At 43.6% G+C, this 26,440-nt stretch overlaps 3 protein-coding genes across 17 annotated transcripts in view; 2 read left to right on the top strand and 1 right to left on the bottom strand.

The window, feature by feature from the left end:
* The window catches only part of Cpsf2 (cleavage and polyadenylation specific factor 2), a 33,870-nt gene extending 27,837 nt beyond the window's left edge, over positions 1-6,033 (bottom strand). For 2 of the 5 annotated variants that reach the window (XM_006990885.4, XM_006990886.4), the window contains exon 1: positions 2,232-2,396. The gene's annotated coding sequence lies outside the window, so the exon portion shown is untranslated. Of the gene's footprint in view, positions 1-2,231; positions 2,397-2,472; positions 2,609-2,948; positions 3,089-5,791 lie in introns of those variants that run through there. The other 3 variants (XM_076551282.1, XM_042261071.2, XM_076551283.1) reach the window with 3 other exon arrangements.
* Positions 2,542-10,140, top strand: Ndufb1 (NADH:ubiquinone oxidoreductase subunit B1; the record flags this gene model as incomplete). The annotated part of the gene is made up of 3 exons (XM_006990882.4): positions 2,542-2,707; positions 8,291-8,429; positions 10,033-10,140. Coding segments are annotated over 3 exons (342 nt in total), but the record flags the coding sequence as incomplete, so codon positions are not given.
* Positions 10,141-14,446: 4,306 nt separating this feature from the next.
* Atxn3 (ataxin 3) overlaps positions 14,447-26,440 on the top strand; it is a 36,547-nt gene continuing 24,553 nt past the window's right edge. For 9 of the 11 annotated variants that reach the window (XR_006063577.2, XR_443087.4, XR_013044467.1 and 6 more), the window contains exons 1-3: positions 14,447-14,557; positions 23,819-23,983; positions 24,210-24,254. Coding sequence is in view for 6 of the 11 variants with exons in the window: in XM_016009162.3 (XP_015864648.1) it covers positions 14,534-14,557; positions 23,819-23,983; positions 24,210-24,254 (234 nt within the window). In the remaining 5 variants the exon portion in view is untranslated. The remainder of the gene's footprint in view (positions 14,558-23,818; positions 23,984-24,209; positions 24,255-26,440) is intronic. The other 2 variants (XM_016009160.3, XM_016009158.3) reach the window with 1 other exon arrangement.

Raw genomic sequence — 26,440 nt, 5'->3', positions numbered from 1 at the left:
CTGCGGCTCTCCCTCCCTTCATCTCAATGGAAACACCACTGCCAGGTTAATCTAAAACATCCCTACACACATTACCCTTTGCTCAAAAGCCTTTGAAGGCAGGGCTGGCAAGACAGCTCAGGGGTTAACTTGAACCTGCGTTCAATCCCTCGTATCCACATGGCGGAAGCAGAGTAACTACTCCAACAAGCTGCCTCTGACCTTCATCTGTGCACTGTGGTACATGCATGCACCACACATAAAGTTTAAAATTAACAAACAAACAAAAACCAAAACCCTTAAAAATGTCTGATTGCCTGAGGGGAAAAAATAAAAAAAAATAACTTAAGAGTGTTATTACTTGCAGGTGGGGTGAGGAGTCACAGGAAGCTGCCTGGACATCAGTTTACTCTTCTCTCGGGGTCTGGATCAAATTTTGCCCCCTTAGTCTTCTCTCGTCATTAGTCTAGACTAACAGAACTCATAGCCACAGATGTAATCTAAGATTGTTCACAGCCACATTTAAAAGTAAAAGGAGGTAAAGCCTGATGTTTTATATTTAACAGTCACCATTTCAACACGTGATCATTTAACGAGTCTGTTTACATTGTTTTTGTACTGTCTTCAAATTCCAGTACATCTTTGACCCACCTCATCTCAAGTGCTCAATATTGCATGTGGCTAGTGGCGACTGTAATAGCAGAGGTCTAGACTCCCAAATCAATGCTTTAGGCTGCGAAACATTGTGGTTTTGCCACTGCTAAAGAGCAGAGCTGGCACCATCCTGTCTTTATGTATCTGTCTCAGACTGGATTGCAATGGTGTCACCCATTACGAGGCCTCCAGACTAAAAGCGAGCCACCCCTTACCAGCAAATTAATACTCACTAGTTGAATGCATTTACTTCATTCTCTTGGTCTTTCTTCTCCTGCCTTGATGGAGGTACTTATTGCCTTACCCAAATGACTGCAATTTCATCTAGTTTTCTTGCCTCAAGTTGGTCTTCCATACCCTTACCACGCCCACTCCCTACAAGAATGCACTGGCTTCCTGCTAACTATTGAATACCATCCAAACTGGAAATCAAGACCACTCCCAAGCTCTTCACAAGCCCCAATTTGCACCTTCAGTCTTTTGTTTTTGTTTTCAAATCTCCCTTAACAATGCCCAACCTTCTCAAGTTTTTAATCCCTGTTCTGCATGCAGGAGTGACCTTGTTTTCCCAGGTCTAGCAAATTCCTTCTGATCCAGCTCAGGTGCAGCCTTTTCATTGTCCCCAGGTAACGTTGGTTGCTTGATTACTTAGCACAAAGGAGGCACAAAGAATATTTGCTGAACAGATACGGAGTGTCTAAAAGTGATCGTCTTTACATCACCCAAACCAAGCATAGGGCTCACAGCAAAATAAATGCAGGCTGAAAGCAGTGAAATTCCTTCAGGGTAGTGATTGTGACTGTCTCTGCTTCATCCCGAATATATACTTGCTTTCTCAAGAATGATCGTGCATGGTTGAGGACAACCAATGAGAAGTATGCAAAAGTCTAAGAATAAAGATGGGTCTGGACTAGTCCTGGGGCTTAGAGAGTGGGAGAAGCCTCCCCTCAGTCGTTCAGGTAAAGAAGGGCTTTGAAACAGGCAAGGGAGTTGGAACGTTTAAAGGTCAGAGGGCAGGCAGATAGTGGCTTAAGTTCTCCCGGTCACAGAGGGTCAGACCACTGGGGTTAGAGGTGGCTTGACCTCTGGTTTCCTGAAAAGTATGTAAACAAGGAAAGTAAGAATGAGGTCTCGGGAACCGCAATGACTGTGGAAGCACTGAGAGCGACAATTCTAACAAGGCGGGGCATAAACATCTCCAGGGTCTTTGAAGTTAAGGAGCCAAGAGGGCACCTGGCCTCGTGGTCTCTGAACCCAAGATGGGCAGGGAAGGCTTGGGGGTACCGCGGCACCACGGAAAGGGGTCCAGGCTGGACTCGGATTAACTCTTAGCTCCAACAGGTTGAAAGGTCAAAGGAAATATACAGGAGGGAGGGAAGGAGCAAAGGAGAACCGTAGGAGCGCCACAAACACCCGGAGGTTTCGACCCGTGGAGAAGTCACTTCCCTTTCCCCTTGCGGAACGCTTATTCCAGGAACCACGGAGACGGTCGCAAGCGAAACCGCGGGAGCGCGTCAGGGCGACACCGGGGCCGAGGAGGGAACCCCGGGAGGGCCTCCTCCCAGACCCGAAGGCTGCTTTCTTTTTCCCGTCCTCACCTGCCTGGTCAGGCTCCCCCAGCACCGTCCACGGCCCTTCCCAACCCCCAGTAAAACCCAGGTTCGAGAGCGAGCGGGGCAGGCGCGCGCTCAGCGGCGGAGAGCGGCCGGCAGGAGCTCCGGTGTGGCGGCCGCCATCTTGGGCCTGAGGCGAGCCGCTGAGGCGGGGACGACCCGGGCGACACCATCTGTGGGGGTGGCGGGGGACCGGGTTGGGGAAGACGACAGCGCAGAAGCTCACCGATCTTGTTAAGCTTGGATCCAGGTTTTATGCAGAACCTCTCCTGACTATGGGAAGCTTAAAAATTAAAGGAGTCAACGAGAGATTACCAAGAGAGCGAGGCGTTGCTTTGACGTCGCCACCCCTCTCCTCAGGGTGGCGCGGAGAGTGGCAGCTCCTGAGGTCACAGCTTCCGCCAGTGGCCTAGCTCCCTACCGCTGCCCTTGGTCGTGCTGTGCTTGTCACCGGGCTGCAGGTGGGTTTGGGGACCCGGGCGCCCCCCGTCGAGATGGTGCAGGCGGGAGGGTGCTGGGGAAGGCAGGGTCGCCCTCGGGGACCATTCCGGGCTGCCCGCTCCACACCTTTTACCAAGGGTGCTCTGATGCTGGCTTAACCAGAGCGTGGCTCCGATCCAGAAGCCCCCGCACATTCGCCCAGACCCAGACATCTGCCTCCTCGCCCAACTTCACTCTCCTAAATAGGAAGCATGCACTTACCCATTGGCCTTTTAAAAACATGACTTTATGCCTGGTTTCCAGCTTGTGCATGTCACGATCTCAAGGGTCCCATTGCCCTACGCATTCAGTTCTGTTTTCCATGGCTTAGGCGACACTTTGTGAGTGGTACTTATAAAGTCCTGTGGGATCCAGTTAGATACAAGGTTTATCTCTTTAAATGTCTACATGTTTCTAAAGTGAATCCAGAGCGGACTCACTAAAATAACACGCCAGTTTGTTTTCTTCTTGGAAGGGGAAAGAAAATTGTGTTAGAGAAAAATATTAGAAAAAAATTGTGAGTTTTGTTGTTGTTTTTAAAAAACAAAAAACAAAAGTTGGTTATGGTAGTGCATGCCTTTAATCCCAGTGCCCGGAGGCAGAGGCAGGTGTATCCCTGTGAGTTTGAGACTAGATTGGTGTACAGAGTTCTGGGTTACACAGTGAGACTCTGCAAAGAAAAAAAAAAGTTATTTAAGTGTTTACCTCTGTACATAACGTGGAGACAGTAGAACACAAGAGCTTAAGCCATGCCACGATAAAGATTGCCTGGGTATTATGCTAATCCCGATTCTTCACTCTATAACTTAAAGCAAGTTACTTTACCATGACTGAACTTGGATTTCTTCATCTAGAAAAAAAAAATGCTCACTGCATTGAGACATGGTTACTTAACAAACCTACAGTGCTAGAGAGGACTGTATGACTTAGTGATTATGCTGAGGCACCTCTTAAAAGTGGCCCACATCTGTAATTCCAGCTACTTATGAGGATGAGGCAGGGGGATAGCAAGTTTGAAGCCAGCCTAGCAACACAATAATTGTTTAAAAAAAAAAAAAAAGATTCAGCTCCTTAGAAGCTTGACAAAAAAATTGGATCACTTTCATTTTTCAGAGCTGAGGACTGAACCCAGGGCCTTGTGCTTGCTAGGCAAGCGCTCTACCACTGAGCTAAATCCCCAACCCCTGGATCACTTTCATATTAAGAGATACATGACCAAGGCAGTGTGTGCAGCTCTGTATTAGAGCATGTGCTTTACAGAGCCAATGCAACTCTTAGCATCCTCCCTTCCTCCCCCGTCCCTCCATGTGAGTCCTTACTGCTCTAAATGAAACCCAGTCCTTTTTTCCTTTAAGAAACACTATGGTTCCCACACCATAATCCCAGAACTCAGGAGGCAGAGGCAGGTGGATCTCTGTGAGTTCAAGGCTAGCCTGGTCTACAGTGTGAGTTCTAGGACAGCTAGAGCTACAAAGTGAAACCCTGTCTAAAAAAACAAAACAATCCAAAAAAAAAAAAAAAAAAAACATCAACAACAAAAGAGAAATGCTATAGTTGCTCCAAATTCTGAAATAACAAAATTATTTTATGGGCCCTCATACAAAGAGACACCCCTGGGGCTAGAGAGATGGCTCAGTGCTTGCTGCTTTCCCAGAGGGCCTGAGTTTGGTTCCTTAGAACCCGTGTTGGGTGGCTCACAACTCCAGCTCCAAAGGGCTCTGATGCCTCTTGCCTTCTCAGGCACCTGTACTCATGTGCACAGGCACACACACACACATACATACACACACACACACTTAAAAAATAAATCTGAAGAGGTAAAAGGAGACTATTAATATGTATAGTGCCTCATATGCACCAGCCAGGAATATATTCTTTAAAGCAGTTCATTGGCCCTGCCTCTTGCTAACATTCTTAGCTCATCCAAAACCTAGACTTACCTCAGTGAAGCTTGTCCAGTCCTCACCACCTTTGCCTATACTAGATGGAGCTCTGTGGATTTGGGCCCGTGGCCGAGATCCTCACTCTATGTCTCCTCTTACCCATTTTATGGAAAATCGTTCTGACTAACAGATGTCCGTCTCTGCCCTCCCTGTTCATCTACTTGCAGGAAAATATCCATGGTGCAGATGTTCACTGCACTGCTCCCAAGCCCATTGAATATATAGTGTGCCACTGTAATATGAGACACCTTTCTAGGACTGAGGCTTGTCGTTATCTCCTATGGATATTCCTTCATGATGACTGAATCCTACCATGGAATCTATAAAGAATCCTTTTCTTAGTACCATTGTCATTATGTCTGGAGTCTATAAGAACCCATATGTGGCAAAAGCCCCATGGGCCTACTTCATCTCTTCTAAATAGAGCCAGACTAAACCTATTTCTTAGAATGCCAGTAGTAATGGCTTGTAGCCTACAGGTAGCTGAGCTTAGTTTAAACTGTTCTGAGCTGGAAATCAGCAAGTACTCGTTAATACCAAATGATATCTAACAGCTGTGGAAATGATGAGGCTAATGCCTCTTTTTTTTTTTTAACATTTATTTGTGTGTGCGCATGCAGGTGTGTGTGTGTGTGTGTGTGTGTGTGTGTGTGTGTGTGTATACCTTCATGCCACAGCATACATGTTGGTGCAGAGGTTAGAGGACAACTTTCAATTGATGGTTCTCTCCTATCATGTGGGTCCCAGGAATCAAATTTAGGTCCTTAGACCTGAGGGCCAGTGCCTTTACCTGCTGAGCATGTTTCTGGCCCTTCAGTTTGCAATAAGAACAGGAAGTGTAGGTGACCACTGAGTTTGTGGAACTTGAACAGAGGCTCATGAACACAGACATTGTCTAGTATTTTGTAGTTGAGTGCTTTGAAAGTAAGTTCATATTATTATCAAGGGTCTTTATCATCTCCAGTCTTGACTCGCTCAAGTTTACAAAAGCAGGTAAACAGTTCACTTGGTGAGCCCTTGGTTAGCATTTCAAGAGCTACTTTAAATAAAAGTGATACTACTTAACAAAGGCTAAGAGAACCACTGTCTTCTAGGAAATAAAGTAAGATTGGCTTTACTTACATTTGTATCTTCAAGAAGCATTTGTATCCAGATCAGTGGGTGAGTTGTTCATAGTCTGTAAGAGCCCATTTGTGGCAGGAGCCCCATAGTCCTAACTCATCTCTTTTCTTGTCAATGGAGCCAGGCCAGTAGTAATGGCTCTATTCTAGTCTCATCCTGGAGATGAGGCCAAAGATTCCCTAGTTTAAAAAAGACTCCCCAGGTGGTTCTGATGTGTGGTTAAGGTTGAGAATTCCAGCTGTAGCTAGGCAACTACAACATAAACTAACAAATGGACAAGTTGTAGGTAAACTGGAATTTGCTATAAGGAACATGGCATATTCTGAACTATATAGTAACTGCAACTTTTAACTTCAATCTGACGTAGAATTGTGTTCGCATACAGACTCATAGAGGAGGTGAAGCAGGAATGGACTCTACATAAGCCGAGCACAGGCTGTGCTAAGCACTTCTGGCCGTAACGCATTCCTTCTCCCAGGGTTGGCACGTCCTCTCGGCCACTCACGTGCAGTATCATTCGCATGTGGGTGTGTTATTGTCTCAGCTGTGTACAAATCTTAACATAAAATTGGCAATTCAGTGGCGTTTTTATTGAATTCAGCACACATTTGCTATTTTTTTACTTGATTCCCAGTTCTGTTTTTCTTTATCTGCCCTTTGGAAAATGTTAAAAGCTAAAAAGCACTTAGATAACTAGGCATATCAACTCAGGGAGAGAAAATGGGCTATGACACAGGAGGCATTGTTTGGAGCGGACCTGAATTTGAACAGCAGCTTGCAATCATTAGCTACTTGAGTTAAGCTGTTGGGTTTTTAGTGTATTTTACTTTTTGCGTGTTTTGTCTGCATGTACGTGTGTACAACATGTTTGAGCCTTGTGTCCATGGAAGTGAGAAGAGGTCACCGGATTCCCTGGAACTGGAGTTATGGATGGTTGTGAGCTTGAACTTGTGTACTGGGAACAGAATCTTCATCCTCTGCAAGAACAAGTCCCTTAATCACTGAGCCATCTCTCCAACCCTGAGTTAAGCTGTTTTCATACCATATAAAATGAGGATAAGAGTTACTCCACATTCTACACAGACATATGATAGCCTAGGCTCTAGTATCATTTAATAGGCACCATTCTATAAAATTCTTTATCTTTTATAGTCATTTAATTTTCTGATACTGTGACATTATGTTCTTTGCAATTTTTTTTTATCCTTCAAAAAATAGTTTTCAATAAATTTATCTTTACTCAAAAATTCTAGCCGGGTGGTAGTGGCAAACACCTTTAATTCTAGCACTTGGAGGCAGAGGCAGGTGAATCTCTGTGAGTTGTAGGCCAGCCTGGGCTACAGAGAGTTCCAAGACAGCCAGTGTTACACAGAGAAACCCTGTCTTGAAAAACCACACACACACACACACACACACACACACACACACACACACACACACACGTCAACCCAGTAAAATAATATTGAGTTTGCATCTGTGTCGTGAGAGCACCCACCAATATTTTACGTGTGTGGAAGTTGAGAAGCAACACAGAGAGTGCAAATATTCACTTTGCAGGTAAAATTTTCTAAGTTCTCCACTTCTTTGCTCTACAGCATATCAAATCACCGATGAAATGAAAAATAAGATTTCATAAATAGTGTGATACAGTATAATTTTTTAAAAAGCTTTGTTTTATTATGTAGTGTTCTGCCTGTATGTATGCCTGCACGCCAGAAGAGGGTGCCAGATCTTATTACAGATGGTTGTGAGCCACCATTCTAGATGGTTGCTGGGAATTGAACTCAGGACCTCTGGAAGAGCAGCCAGTTCTTTTAACTGCTGAGCCATCTCTCCAGCCCCACAGTATAATTTTTATTACATTTATTTGTGTGTGTGTGCATGCATGCATACATGGAGGTCAGAGTATAACCTGTGGAATGGTTCTCTCCCTCAACCATGTATGTGGGTTCGGGGATCAGTAAGTGCCCTCACCCGGTGAACCATTACACTGACCCAAATACAGTGAATCTTATATCAACCATTGCTGTCTAGTTTAGGTTTTAATTGCATTCTGATGCCAAGAAAACCTAAAGAGGCTTATTATGCTTTAATCTGTCATGTCCACAGCTATCTTCTCATTTCAGATAAAGATTTAGAAGATAATTTGTTTTAAGCCAGGTGTGGTAGCTTATACTTGTAGTCACAGCACTAGGAAGGCAGAGTCAGGAACATCTGTGGCAGGCTCAAGGTCAGTCTAGTCTACACAGTGGGCTCCAGAACATAAATGTAGCAAGGTTGAGCCTGTCTCAAGAAAATCTCCAAAGCACAGGGTACTTCTTAAAACACTAGTTGTGCATATTAATGGAATTCCCATTCATACAGCATGCATTGATTATATCCATCCTTCCACCCTCATCCCCTTCCTACAGTGTATTGTTCCCAGCCCCTAGTAACCCCTTTCCTCCAACATTTCAAAGGCAGATGTATTTTAATTTTATTTTCCCCCCTCTGTTTTAGCAATCACGATGCTTCAGCTTATACGTGACTACTGGGTCCATATATTGGTTCCCATGGGATTTGTCTTTGGATGCTATCTAGACAAGAGGAATGATGAAAAGCTAACTGCCTTCCGGAATAAGAGTATGCTATTTCAAAGGTTAGTTCACGCAGCTCTGGTGCATTTGGGCTCTTTTCCAAAGATAAAGATGTGGTTTCTTTTCTACTCTGATGATTAACAGACAAATGATGGATAGATACTTCAGGCTTGTTATTTAATCATTGGATGAAATTGTATGATTATCTCTGGAATGTAAATCTTTAGTTCATGATCTAGCCCTTTCAGATCTTTGAAATTTCCTGTTTTTCTTGTATTAATTTTTTTCATAGTGACTTTTTAAAAAATTATTTTTATTTATGTGTCACATTTTGTGTGTGGGTACTCTTTGAGGCCAGAGGAGGGCATCAGGTTCCCTGGAGCTGGAGCCTCCCAGTGTGGAGATCCTATGTGAGAACAATAAGCACTCAGAACCACTGAGCCATTTTCCAGTGCCCTCATTATGCAGCTATTTGTGCTTTTCGTCCCCTTCACTGGTTCCCTTCCTCTCCCAAATGGACTCCCTTCTATTTTCATGCCACATCTATTTAAATCTAGATTTTGCATGATGGGAGAAATGCAGTATTTTGTCTTTTCTAATTTTCATGACCTTTTATTGTTGCCCTTTCCCTTGAGGCCTCCCCTCATAGTTCCCCCTTCTGCAAAGTTAGAATTTTTAAAAGTGTATTTGAGGTGGCGCACGCCTTTAATCCCAGCACTCGGGAGGCAGAGCCAGGTGGATCTCTGTGAGTTCGAGGCCAGCCTGGGCTACCAAGTGAGTTCCAGGAAAGGCGCAAAGCTACGCAGAGAAACCCTGTCTCGAAAAACCAAAAAAAAAAAAAAAAAAAAAAAAAAAAAGTGTATTTGAGTGTAGAAACAAAAGTGAAGCCAGCTGCCCCAAACCTATCATATATGCTTTCATATGTGTTACTGTATATGTCTTAAGCCATGATATAGCTGAAATAAATGGTAATGCTGTGGCATCACTGCTTGAGAGCTTAACATACGGTGACTGAGTGGTGACACCCAGCAGTTGCCAGGGTCTGTGGCACACCTAACAAGACCAGATAGTGTAGCTATCTGCCAGTGGCTATCGCGTTCTGGATTGGAAGCTCAAGGGATAAAGAGACTAGTAGCATCCCGTGCAGGTGTGGTTCACAAGTCTGGTATTTCAAGAAAGACAAAATGAGCTGCAAAGAATCTAGAAGCCATTAAGTGCACTCAAAGGAACAGAGCTGTCATGTAAATAAAGAGATTACTGTTCTTTGAGCTGGGAAAGAGACAGTAAAAGTTTATGAGAGAATTGAAGGAATGTTTAGATTAATCTAATGTAAAACTTCAATAAGTCAGTTTGATAGAATGTAAACAAATATAAACTTCTGGCCCTCTCAAAAAAAATTTACATGGGGGCTGGAGATATGGCTCAGTGGTTAAAAGCATTTGCTGCTCTTAAAGAGGACCCAGGTTTGGTTCCTGGCACCCACATGGTGGCTCACAACTGCCTAATTCCAGTTCCAGGGGACCCACGGCCTTCTCCTGGCATGCTAGGACACCTGTGCACACATGGTCATGTATATACTCTAAGGCACACACATACACATAAAATTTTAATATTTTTCTGTAAGTTGATTTACTGTTTTTCCTTTCCTTATTTCTATTCACACAGGGAACTGAGGCCCAATGAAGAAGTTACTTGGAAGTAAAGCCTGTGGCTAAATCACAGAATGTTCACATTTTAAAAGTTATTGGAGAAATAAAAACATTTATTAATTAATTGGAAGGATTTAAAATGTGATTCTTTCTTTACTTTTTATTGAGGTAATCAACTATGTCCTTTGTATTTTATTGAAGTATCTATGGTGATATTTTATTTGTACTGAAATGTGATTTTATTCGTATATTAATAAATAAAGTTGACTGGGGGTCAGAGTTAATAGCAAGCCATAGCAGAAGTCTGGCAGTGGTAGCACACACCCTTAATCCTGATCACATGACAGGCAGATCTTTGTATGTTCAAGGATACAGCCAGCATGGAGACACATGCCTTTAATCTTAATACCAACCATAGAAGACCTGGTGGTCTGTATAGATGGGCAGTGACGAGGAGGTCATGTAGTTGGGTTTACAACCAATGAGAAGGCAGAACAAAAAGTCAATAAAAAGGACAAACACACAGGAAGTAGCTCTTGCGGAGAGGTAGGACAGCAGCGGCAGTGAAGGGTAAGGTTTTTAGTCTCAGCTCTTAGCCATTCCTCTGACCTCTTGGCTTTTAACTCTGTATTTGGCTCCATGTTTCTTATTTAACAAGATGGTTACATCTACAAATATCTTTCAAGTATCAGGCACAGATAACTTAAAAAATGACTGTTGAGGCCAGGTGGGGTAGTGAAGTCTGTAATCTTAACACTGAGGAGGCAGAAGCAGAAAGATTGCTGTAAATGCCACATCAGCTTGATTTACATAGTAGACTCTAGATCAGCCAAGGAGATATCTATCTATCTCTCTCTCTCTCTCTCTCAAGACCATGTCTCAAAAACAACTACAATTGACACGCTGTTGTATACATAGGTATCTCATTTATTAGCATTTCATTTTTATTTCTCTCTTTGGATTACAGGTCTAAGTCATAACTACCATTTTTTCCCCTCATATTTTTCAAATGTATGCTATGGTTTCAGAGTGTCCCCCAGGAGTTGGTATGTTCAAGTTTAATCTCCACTGTGAAGTATTAAAAGAATAGAAACGTCTTCGAATCCTGTGTATAGAAGTAGGATTCTGAGAAGTGATTGGACTAGACTGTGCATCAGGATATTGCAGCTATAATTGAATGTCTGGTGGCTTTGTAAGAGCTGTATCACTTGCCATGTGATACCTTATACCAACTCAGGACTGGCAACAAGAAGGCCAACATTGGATATGGCCCTTGACCTTGTAATTTCAGAATCCTGAGCAAAAACCAACCTCTTTATTAAAGTTGTCTGGCCTCGAACACCTTGTTACAGAAAATGCTTCCAAAGATCTCTAAAGGATGATGCTAGGGTTTTTTGTTTTTTTTTTTTTAAATTACACTCATGAGATTAATCACATTTGTGGTATTCATAGATTATATTCGCAGTATTCATTCAATTATATATATATATATATAGATGTATAAAGTATATCTACATATATATAATTATTTTTTTTTAAATTTAAATGTCGAATGTCATTTCTTGAAGGGGGTAGGAGGTCTTAAATACAGGCTTACAGCACAATGGGAGGACCCTGGAGGGCAGAAGTTCGATACTGATTTTTTACAGTCTTGCATCTAAGCTGTTAACACCCATTATTTAGGATACACAGACAAGGAACTTCCCTTAAGCATTCAGGAGGGTGGAACCTGGCAGGGAATTAGCGTTGGGAGGATATCAAGGTCAAGGTCCACAAGCATGGTAACAGTTACCCAAAACAGGGGCCAGGGCATTGCAGGTCCCCCTTTTATTAAAAAATGAGCTTCTGACTTGGGTTGCGTGGGACGTCAGCAGGTCACCTTATCCATCATGGAGACGCCTGCCCAGGCCACACAGGTGCTCTGTCTTAGGTTGGTGAGTGCCCCCCAGGCATTACCCATCTCTGAATACTCATTATCATACTGGCTCAATCGTGTGTGAGCTGCAGTTAATTGCTGCCAAAGATCTCAAAGTGGCACTGGGCAATCTGTGTGTTCGATACAGAAAAGACCAACAGAGGTCCTATGTCACCCATAGTCAGTAGGCTAAAGGCAACTGAGCCATTCCCTTCCTTAACAAGCCATACTGTACATTGGAGTCCTTGTAAGATAGTATCCCCAAAGCAACTGGAACTTGAGTTTATAATGCCCCTCTGTAAGATGGAATGTGTTCCCTGTCCTTGGAATATTCTCTTTCTTCACTAGCTTCCTTGCAAGATGGAATATTTCTCCCCCCTTAGAATATAGTATCCTGCACCGTAAAGAGCTTCCCTCCAATATGGACAGCTTTATCTGTTTTATCTCAAGAGGAAATTGCACACAGAATGTTCAACAAGTAATATGGCACTTCCCTTGAGCTGGTCTTCACTGGTAGTCTCCATTTCCTCACCTCTCACTTCCCTGCTTTTCTTGAACTTGTACTTACAAAGATGATCTTAACAGAAACAAAACTAAGCAGTCTCGTGTAAATATTCACGCCCCTGAACTTCTTGGCAGCATCTAACACTGACTGCTCCTTGAAGCATTCTCTCCTGGACCTTCCATTTCATTATTTGTACTCTTCTTGCCTCCTGTTCTCTACCTTCAGGACTTAGCTCTAGATCCTTTTTTCAATCTCTTCCTTTGCTCTACGATGAGACAGGGCTTCTTTGTGTAGCCTGGCTGTTCTGGAACTTGCTTTGTAGACCAGGCTGGCTTCAAGCTCAATGTAGATCCACCTGCCTCTGCCTCCTGAGTGCTGGGACTAAAGGCATGAGCCACCATGCCCCACTAGTTACCAGTGTTTTAAATTTTTTTCTTACATACTTATACTTTATGTGTATGCATGTTTGCCTGCATGTGTGTATATGCCACACAGTGCATCCCTGGTGCCTAAAAAGCAATGGATCCCTTGGATCTGAAGTTACCAACTGTTGTGAGCCTCCAGGTGCATGCTGAGAATCAAACCCAGGTGCTCTACAAGAGAAACAAGTGCCCTTAACCATGGAGCCACCTCTCCAGCCCTTTTAAATAGAACCAACCCCACCCCACAGCTCAAACCAGCTTCTGTAAACTCCAGGCCTGATGACTACTACTCAAGAAAAGCACCTGTATGCTGCGCAGACACTTAAATTCATTATTCCCCAAATTAAACCTTTGTCCTTTCTTCCCAAGACCTTGCTCGTTCTGCATAGTGTTTCTGATAGGAGTATTACTCCTACTGTAGGCGGTACCTACAGTGGAAATCCAGAAGTCTTAACAACACCTCCCTTCCCCACTAGATTCTTCTGAGTCTATTTCCTAAAGGTTCTAAATGGTCTCTCTCCATCCCTCAAATTACTACCAGAGTCATGACCACCATCATCTCTTCATTTCTCCCCAAATGCCTTCAAGTATCCTGTTCCCCAGTGGTCCTTTAAAGTGCTAATTTGACCCTATATCTCTAGTTTTAAAAATCTTTAACTGCTTGTCGCCTCTTTTTTTTGGAGGGGGGGGGCAGGGTCACCCTATGTAACCTGGGCTATAGGCTGGCATATCCCAGCTATCCTCCAACTCAGTATACTCTTTCCTTTACCTTCAGGTGCAAGGATGCTAAGAATGAACCTTCATACTGAGTTTCCTTGCTGACTTTAAGGAACCTAAAATGGTTTCACAGTGCAAGATCTGCGCCCATCCTACGCTTAATCTTCATCAGCATCCTCCCCCCCCCCCCGCGCTGTCCCCGACGCCGTTGCCAGCGCGCGCGTGCCTCCAAACATTTTGTTGGACTTTTCACTTCCCCACCGAAGCTTCCTCCTTCAGAGCTAGATAGAGCACTTACCCCGTGACCTGACTGATTCATTCCAACAGGCAGAACTACCCTGGTCACTGTACTGTCCCTAATTTCTTCGTGCCTCCATTTCCTCATTTGTATAATATTACAACAGACACACACATCAGAAGATGCCGTACTAAACTGCACTTAGAAATGGGCTCTAAGTCAGCCCTAACTAAATATTAGCTATAGTCTTTTTCACACAAGTACTAGGTGTGTGAAGAGAATACCTTTTCTTGAAAGAGGTTTTCAGTGGGAGAGGAGGTATTAGTTACATGCAGTTAAGAAGAAAGTACCAAAGAAGATGGAAAAGAAAAAAAAAAAAAAAGACAGAAAACCTGGCCGCGAGGATCCTCGTCTAGAACCCTAGAATCACAAGATTGTCTAGCAAAGCGCGGAGGGAGGAGAAGCTCCTCCGCACGGCAGGTGGCGCCGCAGTACCGCGCACGCCGGGGGAGAACAGGCGCCCGGAGGACCCACCGCCCAGGTCACGTGCCCCGCGCTCCCTGGCGCCGCGCGCCGCGTGACGTGCGCCCGCCGTAGTGATTGGTTGGCGGGAGGCACGTGGGCAGAGCGGGGCGGGCCGGGGTGGAGGGGTGGGGCCGGGGGCGGAGCTGCTGGAGGGGGCTGCTCCGCGCCGGGGCCGTTGGCTCCAGACAAATAAACATGGAGTCCATCTTCCACGAGAAAGTGAGTGTGGGCGTTCGGTGGGGAGCCGACCGGGGCTCGTCGGCGGGCGTGGGGGAGCAGAGGCGTCGCCTCAGGGACTCAGGGCGGGGCCCGATCTCCCCCATCCCGACCTGGCTGGGTGAGGGGCGCTTCCTGCCTCCTCCCGGTGTCTCGGCTCAGGGAGCCTCCTTCATGCGCTCCCGGCGTCCTCGCCAAAAAGGACCGGGCGGATAACCAGGGCTCATCGGGCACTTCGGGGGCTTCACCTGGGGCGTTAGCGCGGGCGTTCGTTTTCACTTGCCACGCCTTTTTCGGGTTTCTTCTGTCTCCTCTCCTAGGGTCTAGTCTAGCGAGTCGCCCTCTCCACACCTGGTGGACCCTTGCCAACTCCACCCATGCCCTCTGACCTATCCTCTGGCAGAATCAACTTTCTCTTCAACTCAGTTCTATCATGGAATGGCCCATGCATTTAGATCTTGATGATCTGTCCCACGTCCTTCTGCAGATGTTACCGTGGCTCTCCCATTGAAGGGCCTGGCACTTAGGAAGTAAAGTAGGAAACCCCGGAGTCCCTAAGGGAAGTCGTCATAAGAGTTTTTATTACGGGATGTTTGGGTTTGGTTTGCTAGCCGGTCTTTCCGCACTAGGAGACCAGCTTTGTTTTTAGGTATTATGGAATAGATTAGAATCTTTCTGCTGTGTGATCCAGCTAGTCTCTTCCTCACCCTAAATCCTAAATGACTACGCTTAAAAATATTGTTGTGACATCTTGAGAAACTGGTCTTTGCTCGCATATAATTATTAAGTCATTTGGGTGTTCCTCAGACAACTTTGGCATACGATACGATGTTTCATAATCGTTTTAGGTTTGGAGAGGATTGCTAGTTGGGGCTATTGTTTAGTAGGAGCAAAGGGTCTTTGTTTTGTTCAGTACTTGTAAATGAGCATTTATTCAAGGCATTTAAAGTTCATGCACCACAGAGGAAAAACAAAAGTGATGTAAATCCAAGAAATTGTTAAATGAAGTGCTCTTGAGAAGACATTTCTGAGTCTTGGAACTGGAACGAGTTAGTCTGTGACAAGATCTCTTGTAGCCCAAGCTTGCTGCTGACTCCCCATCCTCCCCATCCTCTTGTCTGCCTCCTGAGAGGTGGGATTACAGCCATGTGCCATGACTCCTAACACCCCCCCCCATACATTTGTAGTTAATTTTCCAAAGGCTTTGACATAGAACCCATTTGAAATGTGGTAGACTTTAAACACTATATACACCGCTTCATGAGACTCCTACCATGCAGTCTTTTAAAAAACATTTTATTACTGTCGTGTGTATGATGCATGTGTGTGCCTGTGTGGAGGTCAGGACAACTAACTTTACAAAGTCGATTCTCTCCTTCCAACTTTGTGTGAGTTCCAGGGGTCTAACTCGGGCTTATGGCAAACCCCTTTACACACTGAGTCATTTCTAGGGCACTTAATACATTAAAAAAATTTTTTTATGTGGGTGTTTTGCCTTTGTGTGTTTCTATGCACTGTGTGTTCTTGGTACCCACTGAAGGCAGACGATCCCCCGGACCTGGAGTTACAGAGGGTTGTGAGCAGCCACGTGGGTTTTAGGAATTGTACCTGGGTCCTCTGGAAGATCAGCCAGTGCTCGTAACTGTTGAGCCATTTCTCCAGCCCCCACAATCTTTACAATATTGATTGATCCTCATTTGAGCAGATTTCAGTGAAGGTAACTACTGAACCATTATATCCAAAGTGCTAGCCTAACACAAACTTACTCAGGCTGGGGAGATGCCTCAGCTGGTAAAGCGCTTGCTGTGTAAGCATGAAAACCTGAGTTCAGATCCCAGCACCATGTAAAGCCAGACAGGGCAGTGTGTGTCTGTATCCTCAGTACCTGAGGATCTTCGTGCATACATGTACACAGGAACACATACACAAACATGCACATGTACACACACGTATACACACATAAACCTTGCTTATCAAGACGTCACTCAGTTATCAGCATGTTTATACAGTTAACAAATAGTTGAGTAGTACATTTACTCTGTGTGTGTGTGTTTGTGTGTACATTCGAACAAATGGGTGGGGGTGCACATGTGTGTGTATGCATATAGAGTCAGGAGGACCACCTTGATGGTGTTCCTCACTGGGTTGGAACTTGCCAAAGTGGCTAGCCCCAGGTATCTGCCCATTTCCACTTCCCCAGCACTGCAGTTACAAATGGGTACCACCATGCTTGGCTTTTTAAATGAGGGTTCTGGGCCTTGTAACACATGAGGCATCTCACCTGTCCTGAAGAGTACTTTGCTTTTATCATCAACTTAAATATCATAGCAAATGAACATTTATTAAAGTCATAGTATATTCCAATACACCTGTAACTATAGGTTATTAATCATATAAGAGGCCATTTGGGGAATATTTGAGCATAAATGCTATTTTCCAGATAATTCTTTTCCCTTCCATACTTGACTTTAATCAGAGAATGATCTAGAGAAGACTTCAACTACTTCTCTAGGAATTAATTTTACACTTGCCCCTTTGAGTATTTATTATTAAGTTGGAATATAAAAACAGTTGTCAGCCAGGCATGGTCATGGTACAGGCCTTTAATCCTAGCACTTGGGAGATAGAAGCAGGCAGATCTCTGTGAGTTCAAGGCTAGCCAGTTTACATAGTGAGTTCCAGGACAGTCAGGGCTAGCTAGCTAGGTAAAGAGATCCTGTCTCAAAAACAAAAAATAAATAAATAAAAGCCGTTGTCCATTGGTAGATCTCCAGTTGGAGATACTGTGTGAATGAATGGAGTTAAGCACATGGTATGTGCCTCTATCTCAGCTGTTTATTATGCTGAGACTAGAATTACCAGAAATCCGGGCATATATGGGTGGGAGTGAGAGTTCCTTGAATATCTAAAACGGTGATTCCCAACCTGTGGATTGCAACCCTTTGGGGGTCCAATGATGCTTTCATAGGGGTCACCTAAGACCATCTGTATATCAGATATTAACATTATGATTCATAACAGTAGCAAATTACAATTATGAAGTAGTGAGATTGTGTGGTTGGGGGAGGAAATGTATTAAGGGCGTGCACCATTAGGAAGGTTGATAACCACTGCTTTAAAAATATGTGGTTCTATTTATTTAAAGGATACAACTCTTCTGTGATTTTTTTTTTTTTTTTTTTTTTTTTTTTAAAGACAGGGTTCCACTGTTGTAGCCCTGGCTGGCCTGGAACTTGCTTTGTAGACCAGGCTGGCCTTGAACTCACAAAGACCTGGCTGCCTCTCCCTCTCAAGTATTGGGATTCAAGTCACACACCACTATGCCTAGCCTCTACATATTTTAAGCCTTTTCAGGCCATATATCTGTCACAAAGTCTCATTTATGTTCCTCATATATTCCTCAGACTCTCTGAATTTTTTTGTGTGTAAAATATAGTTTTTAGCTATCGAGGAAGATTGAACTTGGGCCCATGAGCTATAGAGTTTACCATCTCCTAACTTTAATAGTAAATTGCCAATACCAGCTGCTTTCTTGGATGTGATGTTTTGTTGTTGCTCTTATTCTGGTGCCTCTGTCACTGGCTACGTTTGGTGCGGTCTGTACCTGCACTTCCAGTGTAATGTGAACTGGGAGTGCAAAGCACAAAAAGATGGAACAGAGGCTGAGCATTGACCTTGTCACATCCACCATGCCCTTTTGTGATTGCCGGCTCTTAGTGACATTCAGGATATGTGGGGTTTAGGGAAAGCCTAATTCCAAATATTCGATTTGAGGAGATGGTAACAGCACAGAGCCTCTGCCTAGGTGTGAACTCCAGCTCTGCCGCTTGCTGCTTGTAGGATTTCTGGAGTTATTACCTCTGTGGTTTTCTTTTTTTTTTTTTGCCTCTGTAGTTAATGACAAATTAGCTGCCTCAAAGTCATGCATGCTAAGAAGCTGTCCAGAAGTCAGTGTTGCAGAAACTGCTGCAGTACTAAGGTCTTGTGTTTGATGAACCCCATACTAAATAAGGGGCAGAAGAGATCTGGGGGTGTAGTTCAGTGGTGGAGTACTTACTTAATATGGACAAGGGACCAATCTCCAGCATAAAAGAAAAAAGAAGGACGAGGAAAACACTAAGCAGTAAAGAGGTGGTGACAGTAGGCATTGTGGCTGTGATTTGAGCTCTAAGTCACACAGTCCTTACCTACCCAGGGAGACCAGTCCACTATTGGTCCATTTTTGAGCGCACCATTAGGGTTGTATCTCTTTTCTACTATAGTTAATATTGTCACTGGGGTTTTACCTAGTTTCAGGTTGGACCCCAAAACCCAGGGTGTGTGTGTGTGTGTGTGTGTGTGTGTGTGTGTGTGTGAGAGAGAGAGAGAGAGAGAGAGAGAGACTTGGTTGCAGTTCCCTTTTTTGATTTTATATACTATCTTGGTAGAAGTGGAAGTGTAGTGTGTTTATCTTCTGGGTCCAACACACTAAAATATGGACTCCAAATCTTAGAATTTTAGTAGCAAAGTGAGTTTCTCTTCTACTTGGGTGAAATACTTAAAGGTATTTTATTACATTGTATGTATTGTGGTGCTCCATGCATGCCACTCTACATGTGGAGGTCAGAAGGCAATTTGGTGGGAGTTGATCCTCTCCTCCCACTGTGTGGGTCTTCATGATAACAGCAAGCAAACATTACCTCTTGAGCCATCTTGCCAGCTCCCCACCTGAGTAAAACTCCGATTAGAAAGAGGAAACAGGCTAACTTGGGCAATGGCAATAAGACAGAAAAATGCATGATCAGAGATAGATAAATAACTTTTTTGGTTCATGTAGAATTTGATCAGTGTGTGTCAATGAGATTTTTAAATTGAGTTGAACAATTTGTTTTTTTTTCCTTCCATTAATTATATTAGAACTATAGAGCATATTTCTAGTAGCAGTACCATTTTACTTGTCAAGGTTTGATTTTAAGTGCTTATTTTTTTCATAATAAAAAGCTAGTTTTTTAGGGACTGGGAATGTAGCTCAGGCCTGAGTTTAATCTATCCCCATTACCACATAAACTGGGCATAATGAGACACAAACTTTTGTTTTTTAAGAATTCATTATTTTTATTTTGTGTGTATGAGTGCCTACATGGATCAAAGTGTACCATGTGCAGACAGTGACTGAGGAGACCAGAGGGCATCAGATTCCTTAGGACTGGAATTACAGCTGGCTGTGAGTTCCCCTGTAGATTCTAGGAACCAAACCCAAATCCATTTCTCCAGCCTCCAAAACCCCAATCTTTAATAGCAAGAATTTTTTTTTATCAAAATTTCGGGTGTCACTATTTCTATATATTAAATATGGTGACCAGGGGCTAGATAACTCAGTGATTACGAGCACAGGCTGCTTCAGATGACCTAGGCTTCCCAGCACCCATATGATGATGACTTAGCCCTCTGCAACTCTGGTCTCAGAAGATCCAACCCCTTTTTCTGGCCTCTCTGAATACCAGGCATGTACATGGTGCAGACATACATGGCAGACAAAACACCTATACACATAAAAATAAAAATATCTTTAAAAAATATGGTGACCGTAGTTTAAGAACCCCACACTGAAGCATATTGCCTAGCAATAGGACTGAAAATTGCATCACAGCTGCTTTCCCAAATGGAGTGTCTGGTTGCCATGTTAGATATTTCTTGATTTCTTTTCTTTCCTTTTTGAGATGAGGTCTCACTATGTAGGTGACAGGCCAGGAACTCAGAGAGATATGCCTATCTCTGCCTCCTGAGTGCTGGGATTAAAGTTGTGCACCACCACCGCCTGGCCTTGTCTGAATGTTTTAAATTAAGTATGCCATACATAACACATAAGTCAAGGAAGCACATGTGGAAGCTGCCCTTAGATGAAGTCACAGACTATTTCCCTACACCCACTAAGTCCCCTCAATCCTCTCCTCCAGGAACTAGCCCTTCCAGTACTTACTTCTGCCAGGAAATGCTACCATCATAGATGAAGAGATTAAGAGATTAATTCTGCCTATTTGTAAGCTCTTTCAATTTTTTAATTTATTATCATGTGTTTCTGCATGGTATGTTGTATGAATAGACACACATACCTCTGTGTAGAGAGATCAGTGGAATGTTCTCTTCCACTTTTAAGTCTGTTCTATGGTTGGAACTCAGGACATTAGGCTCCTCTCACTTGCCCCACCCTGTACTTTTGCTGTCTTTCTCTGTTTGGTGGTGGTATTGGGGAATTAACTCAGGGCCTTACACATACTAGCTACACCCTTAGCTCTGATGTCTACTCTTTTGAGTGTTGTGTGCTTTTTATTTTTTAAAAGTATTTGAGAGATTCATCCATATTGTTGCAGTTAACTTGAATTTAATTTACTTTTACTCTTATACACTGTTCTTTTGTAAATACAGTTCTGTGGTCTAAACTGTCTTTGAATGCTTTCCAGTTTGGAGGCCTACAAGCAGTGCTTTGGTGACACATTTGCAGTGTGTGTGTGTGTAACCACAGAGCACACAGAGCACACAGTTCTGTGGTAGAGGTGAAGGTTGTTGCACAGTGGTTTCACTAAGCTATACTTGCTCCTGTAACGACTGTTGTCTGCCATTCTAAACCTCTCTGTTGTAATAGCTGTCCTGGAGACTGGATAGTAGTAACACATTGTGAATTTTTCTTTTATAAAAATAATTTTTTTTTTAGCTAGGTAGTGGTGGTGCACTGTAACCAGAGGAGTTCCTCTGTCTTGCCCCATCCTGCAGCCGTTTCCAAATAAACTCTCAGAGGCTTATATTAATTATAAATGTTTGGCCAATGGTTCAGGCTTATTACTAGTTAGCTCTTACATTTAAACTAACCCATATTTCTTATCTATGCTTTGCCACATAGTTTGTGGCTTGTTACCTCATTTTCTATAGTCTTGCTTCCTCAGCAACTGGCTGGCATCTGCTGACTCCGCCTTTCCTCTTCCCAGAATTCTGGCTCTCATGCTCAATCTCTTCCTCCCCAGCCCTCAGCCAATTAGCTTTATTATAACAATGAGCATAATCCACATCAGTGCACATCTTTGATCTTAGCACTTGGAGTCAGAGGCAAACATTTCTTCTTCTTCTTCTTCTTCTTCTTCTTCTTCTTCTTCTTCTTCTTCTTCTTCTTCTCCTCCTCCTCCTCCTCCTCCTCCTCCTCCTCCTCCTCCTCCTCCTCCTCCTCCTCCTCCTTCTCCTCCTCCTTCTTCTTTTTTTTCTCAAGACAGGGTTTCTCCATGTAGTTTTGGTACCTGTCCTGGATCTTGCTCTGTAGACAAGGCTGGCCTCAAACTCATAGAGATCCGCCTGGCTCTACCTCCCGAGTGCTGGGGTTAAAGGTGTGTGCCACCACTGCCTAGCTGCAAACAGATTTCTATGAGTTTGAGGCCAACCTGGTTTATATAGTGAGTTCCAGGCCAGCCAAGGCTAGATCACAAAGTGAGATCTTGTCTCAGAAACAACAAAAACATCTTTAGAGCCTGAAAAGATAGATTAGCAAGTAAAGGCACTTAACTGCCAAGCCTTATAGCCTGAGTTTGATCCTTGGGACCCACATTGTGAAAGGAGACATTTGAATCCTGCAAGTTGTCTTCTGCATCTCCTCCAGCCAATCAGTCAATCAATAAGTAAAATAATTTAAAAATAATTTTTTATTATTTGTGTGTATGTGGCATGCATGTGAGTGCTGGCGTGCACATGGCCATGTGTGTAGGTGGAGGTCAAGAGGGCGAGTACTTGGGAGTCATTCTCTCCTTCTACAGTAGTATCTGGGGATTGACAGCAGGCACCTTTACCTGCTGAGCCACCTCCTGCCCTGTGTTGTGGTTTTGATATACATTTCCCTGGTGATTGATGAAGTTGAGATCTTTTTGTATGTTTTTAGCCCCTTGACTATCTTGTGAAATGCTTGCATTTCCACTAGGATATAGGGTGAACATCTGTACGGCTCTGCTTCATAGTAGGCAGTATTCAGTGGAAGTTGCTCCTAGCAGTAGATGAGCAGTAGAAGGAAAATGAGGCAGAGACAAAGAATTCTGTTACCATGTGACGGAATACTTAACTCTACCTCCAGGTCAGCTTGGACAACTTTTCTTAGCAGACTATGAACATCAGCTTGCTCTAGCTCTGTGTCAGACTCAAGCTGTCTGAACTCTGCTTTCTTATTCCATAGCAGACATGTATACTGTATCTACTTCAACAATTACATTTTGTTTCTATAACATTGATTCATCAGGGGGAAATGCATCTTGGAAGGTGCTCTTTGGAGTCATCATCTGCCATGTAACATAGCTCAGACCAGGAGCCATGATGCCTGGCAGGTTGAGTTCAGCAGGCCTTATTGGCCCCTTAGTGAGTCAGAGTTAACAGAGGAAGTTTTCTCCCATCTGCCCTTGCCCCCAAGAAAGGCAGATTTTGGGTCTGTGTCCACCGGACTCATCCACTCCCAAGTGCCCCTTCTTTACCTATAGCTTAGGGAAGCAGCACTCTTAGGACCAGGAGAGTGACAAGAAGACCGGTAGGTGCCGGGCAGGCTGGATTTGGAGTTCAGGTTGGGTGCCAGCTGTATAGGAAAGCCAGCTAACCAGGCTCGTGGGATGTTGTACCCACCTCCACGAGAGGATGCTAAGGACCCCTTGGGGAGCTGTGCTTGACTGCAGTGCCTCTTGCTAACTTGTCCACTCACGGATGTGGACTGCGGTCAGCTTGGGACAGTTCTCCTTTCTACATACCACATGGAATGAGTCTGCAAAGTTGGCCGATGGAAGCCTCAGCTCTAGAGCTGGGTCTTATTTAGCCTGAGACAGAATTGTTCTCACTTACACCAGGTCTGGAGTTTGAAAGGACAGGCTTTTAATGTTAAATACTGACTAACTTGTTAGAAGAATGAATGTTCTAGGGGATAACATTCCCTTTTTGCAGTAGTAATTTGCCATGAAATCTCCAAAGATGAATTCTTGTAGGTACTGAAAAATTCACAAGGCTAACTTTTTATAGGGTGATTTTTAGGCTTCTGTGAGATTGGTAGTTGAAGTTGTACTGTAAATCATTCTTTATTGTTGTTCCTATGGTGAAACAGCTGTAAAATAAATGTGGACAAATGAAAATGCATATGCCTGTAAAATCAGGTTTGCCTAAGGGTTATACATTTGTTTTGAATGTGTTAAAAAGTTAGTAATTACATTTTTTAGAAGATACTGTACAGATCCACTTAGTAAATCACATTTAAATTTATTCTTTTGGAAACACTAGCAAGAAGGCTCACTTTGTGCTCAGCATTGCCTGAATAATCTATTGCAAGGGGAGTATTTTAGCCCTGTGGAGTTATCCTCGATTGCACACCAGCTGGATGAAGAAGAAAGGATGAGGATGGCAGAAGGAGGCGTTACCAGTGAGGACTATCGCACATTTTTACAGGTACTGACTTCAGTCTAGCAAAGCCCGGGCTATTTTTAAAGTGCGGGTGCTCTTTAAAGGAGGATGAGCCATTCTCCCCATAGGAGCCTGACTTGTTAATTATAGCTCTGTTCTTCACTTGGTAAATGGGACTGTGCCGCGGGTTCTTGTCAATGTGCACACTAATGACAGTCTTAATCCTTTTCCCATCTCTCTCTGCCCACAACTGCCCATGAAAATTGAACAGCAGCCTTCTGGAAATATGGACGACAGCGGCTTTTTCTCCATTCAAGTAAGTAGTCTGGAGTGTGTGCGAAGTGCTGCCTCATTTTAGTGCTGTGGTGCTTATTCTAAGTTTGTGGTTGATGTGGCACAGCATGGCACAGCCTGGCACAGCTTTTTATGTAACGATGGAGCCTTCAGTAGTTCCCTCAGTGAACTATGTCTACAGAAGACTGCGCTCCAGAGTGCTACACATAAGAGAGATGAACTTTAGGACTGTAAACTTTAGAACAGGGCTTTGGTCGCTCGCTTGCTTGGGACAGGCAGGGTCTCCCTATATAGTCCTGGCTGGTCTGGACTTATGTACATCTTCCCATCTGTGTCTCCAGACTGGAATTATAGGTGTGTGCTACCATGCTTAGTTTAGAACAGGGCCTTTAAAAATTACTTTCTGAAAGAGATTGCTTCATTTGCATGTAGATGCTAATAGCTTTAATTCTAATAAATTACAGTGCTTCAAATTTATTGTCTCTGGTACATCTGAGAATTGCAATGGCTTGCAGCCTTCAATTTGAGTCATCCTACAGGATTGGGTTCCTGTGGTACTTCTCTGGCTTCTGATCTGTGTGGTAATTGTAGCCCTTTTGGAGGGTGGGATTGGGATTGGCTCCAAGGCCTCACGGATGCTCAGACTCTACCACGGAGTCAAGTCCCATTAGGCTCCATTTTAATTCTGTGGTGGTTTATTCTTTATGGTGCTGGGGGTGATATTTAAGGTCTTGTCTCGTAGTGAACAAATATTCTGCCCTAGAGAAAACCTCCAGCCCTGTGGTTATTTTTGTGTGTTTGTTTATGTTGCTTCTATAGACAGGTTGTTGCTTTGTAGCCTAGCCTGGTCTTGAACTTCCCAAAGTCCTGCTTTGGCCTCCCAGGTGCTGGGACTACAATTGGGGGCCACCATGCCTAACTTAATTCATGTATTTGTGGGGTTCTTTTCTCTGTGGACACATTCTAACAATGTGAGAGTTGTCCAAGTTCTTTCAGAATCTCTTGAGAGATCTCTTTCTGCAGGTGTTTTTCTTTATAAATTCCTTCTGCTCCAGCCTCGAGTCCCCCTTTTCTAGCACTTCCCCCCAGTGCTTCACTGTGACATTATGAGGACCACTGGCCCTGAGCTGGGAGCCGAGGTCAGAGGTGGCACAGCCCCGCCCTCTCCTGTGTGTGGGCACTTGTGTTTGCTCTGTTACTATGCAGTGTGCTTGTTTCTTTGTTGTCCACCTGGGAGGACAGGTAGAATGTTTTCTCAGTTTGCAATAATCAGGTTTGACTTTTTGTTCATGACTGCAGAAGTCTAAAGTATATCAAACCTTTTTACAGATATACTTTTATTTTAAAAATTATTTGTATATGTCTATATCTGTGTGTGGGTATGTGCACATGAGTGCTTCTGTCTGCAGAGGCCAGAAGAGGGCATTGGAGTCCTGGAGCTGAAATTACAGGTGCCTGTGAGCCCTCTGACATGGGTGCTGGGAACTGAACTTTGGTCCTATAAGAGGAGTATGCACCATTGACCACTTAGTCATCTCTCCAGCCCCCAAACCTTGCTTTCAATCCCTAGGGAGAACTTACTTTATATTGTATGCCTTTGGTTGCTACCATTGCAAGTGAGTATATGTAGTAGACTAGTTTTACAGTCAGTGTGTGTAGTGGATTGGTTTTACAGTGAGTGCGTTTAGTTTTACAGTGAGTGGTGACTAGTTTTACGGTGAGTGTATGTAGTGGACTAGTTTTACAAACAGTACACACAGATGGAATGTGCTTCTGGATTCTTGAGACAGTTTTATCTATGAATTGTGTGATTTTCTGACATTTCTCCGAAACCTAGTATGGAAAGCACTCTTTTAAAATGGATTTGTGGGGGCTGTAGAGATGGCTTCACATTTAAGAATGCTTAATGGTATTTCAGAGGACCAGTTCAGTTCCCAGCACCCACATTAGGCTGCTTACAACTACCTGTAACTCCAGTATACAGGGACCTGATACTGTCCTCTGGCCTCCACAGGCACTTGTACTATGGTCTCTACTCAATCAGACACACTAATACACTTAAATAAAAGTAGTAAAAAATAAATCTTTAAAAAATAATAATGAAATTAAATTCACATGTATATATTATTTATGGATTTAGTGGGGTATCATGGGGATATACTTTTTAAAAACAATATCCTCAAAGTTTATATATGGAGTACAGTTGCT

Source organism: Peromyscus maniculatus, chromosome 14, assembly GCF_049852395.1.
Source record: "Peromyscus maniculatus bairdii isolate BWxNUB_F1_BW_parent chromosome 14, HU_Pman_BW_mat_3.1, whole genome shotgun sequence".
Classification (NCBI taxonomy): domain Eukaryota; kingdom Metazoa; phylum Chordata; class Mammalia; order Rodentia; family Cricetidae; genus Peromyscus; species Peromyscus maniculatus.
The sequence above is the reverse complement of the archived record's forward strand: the minus strand, read 5'-3'. Positions and strand labels throughout refer to the sequence as shown.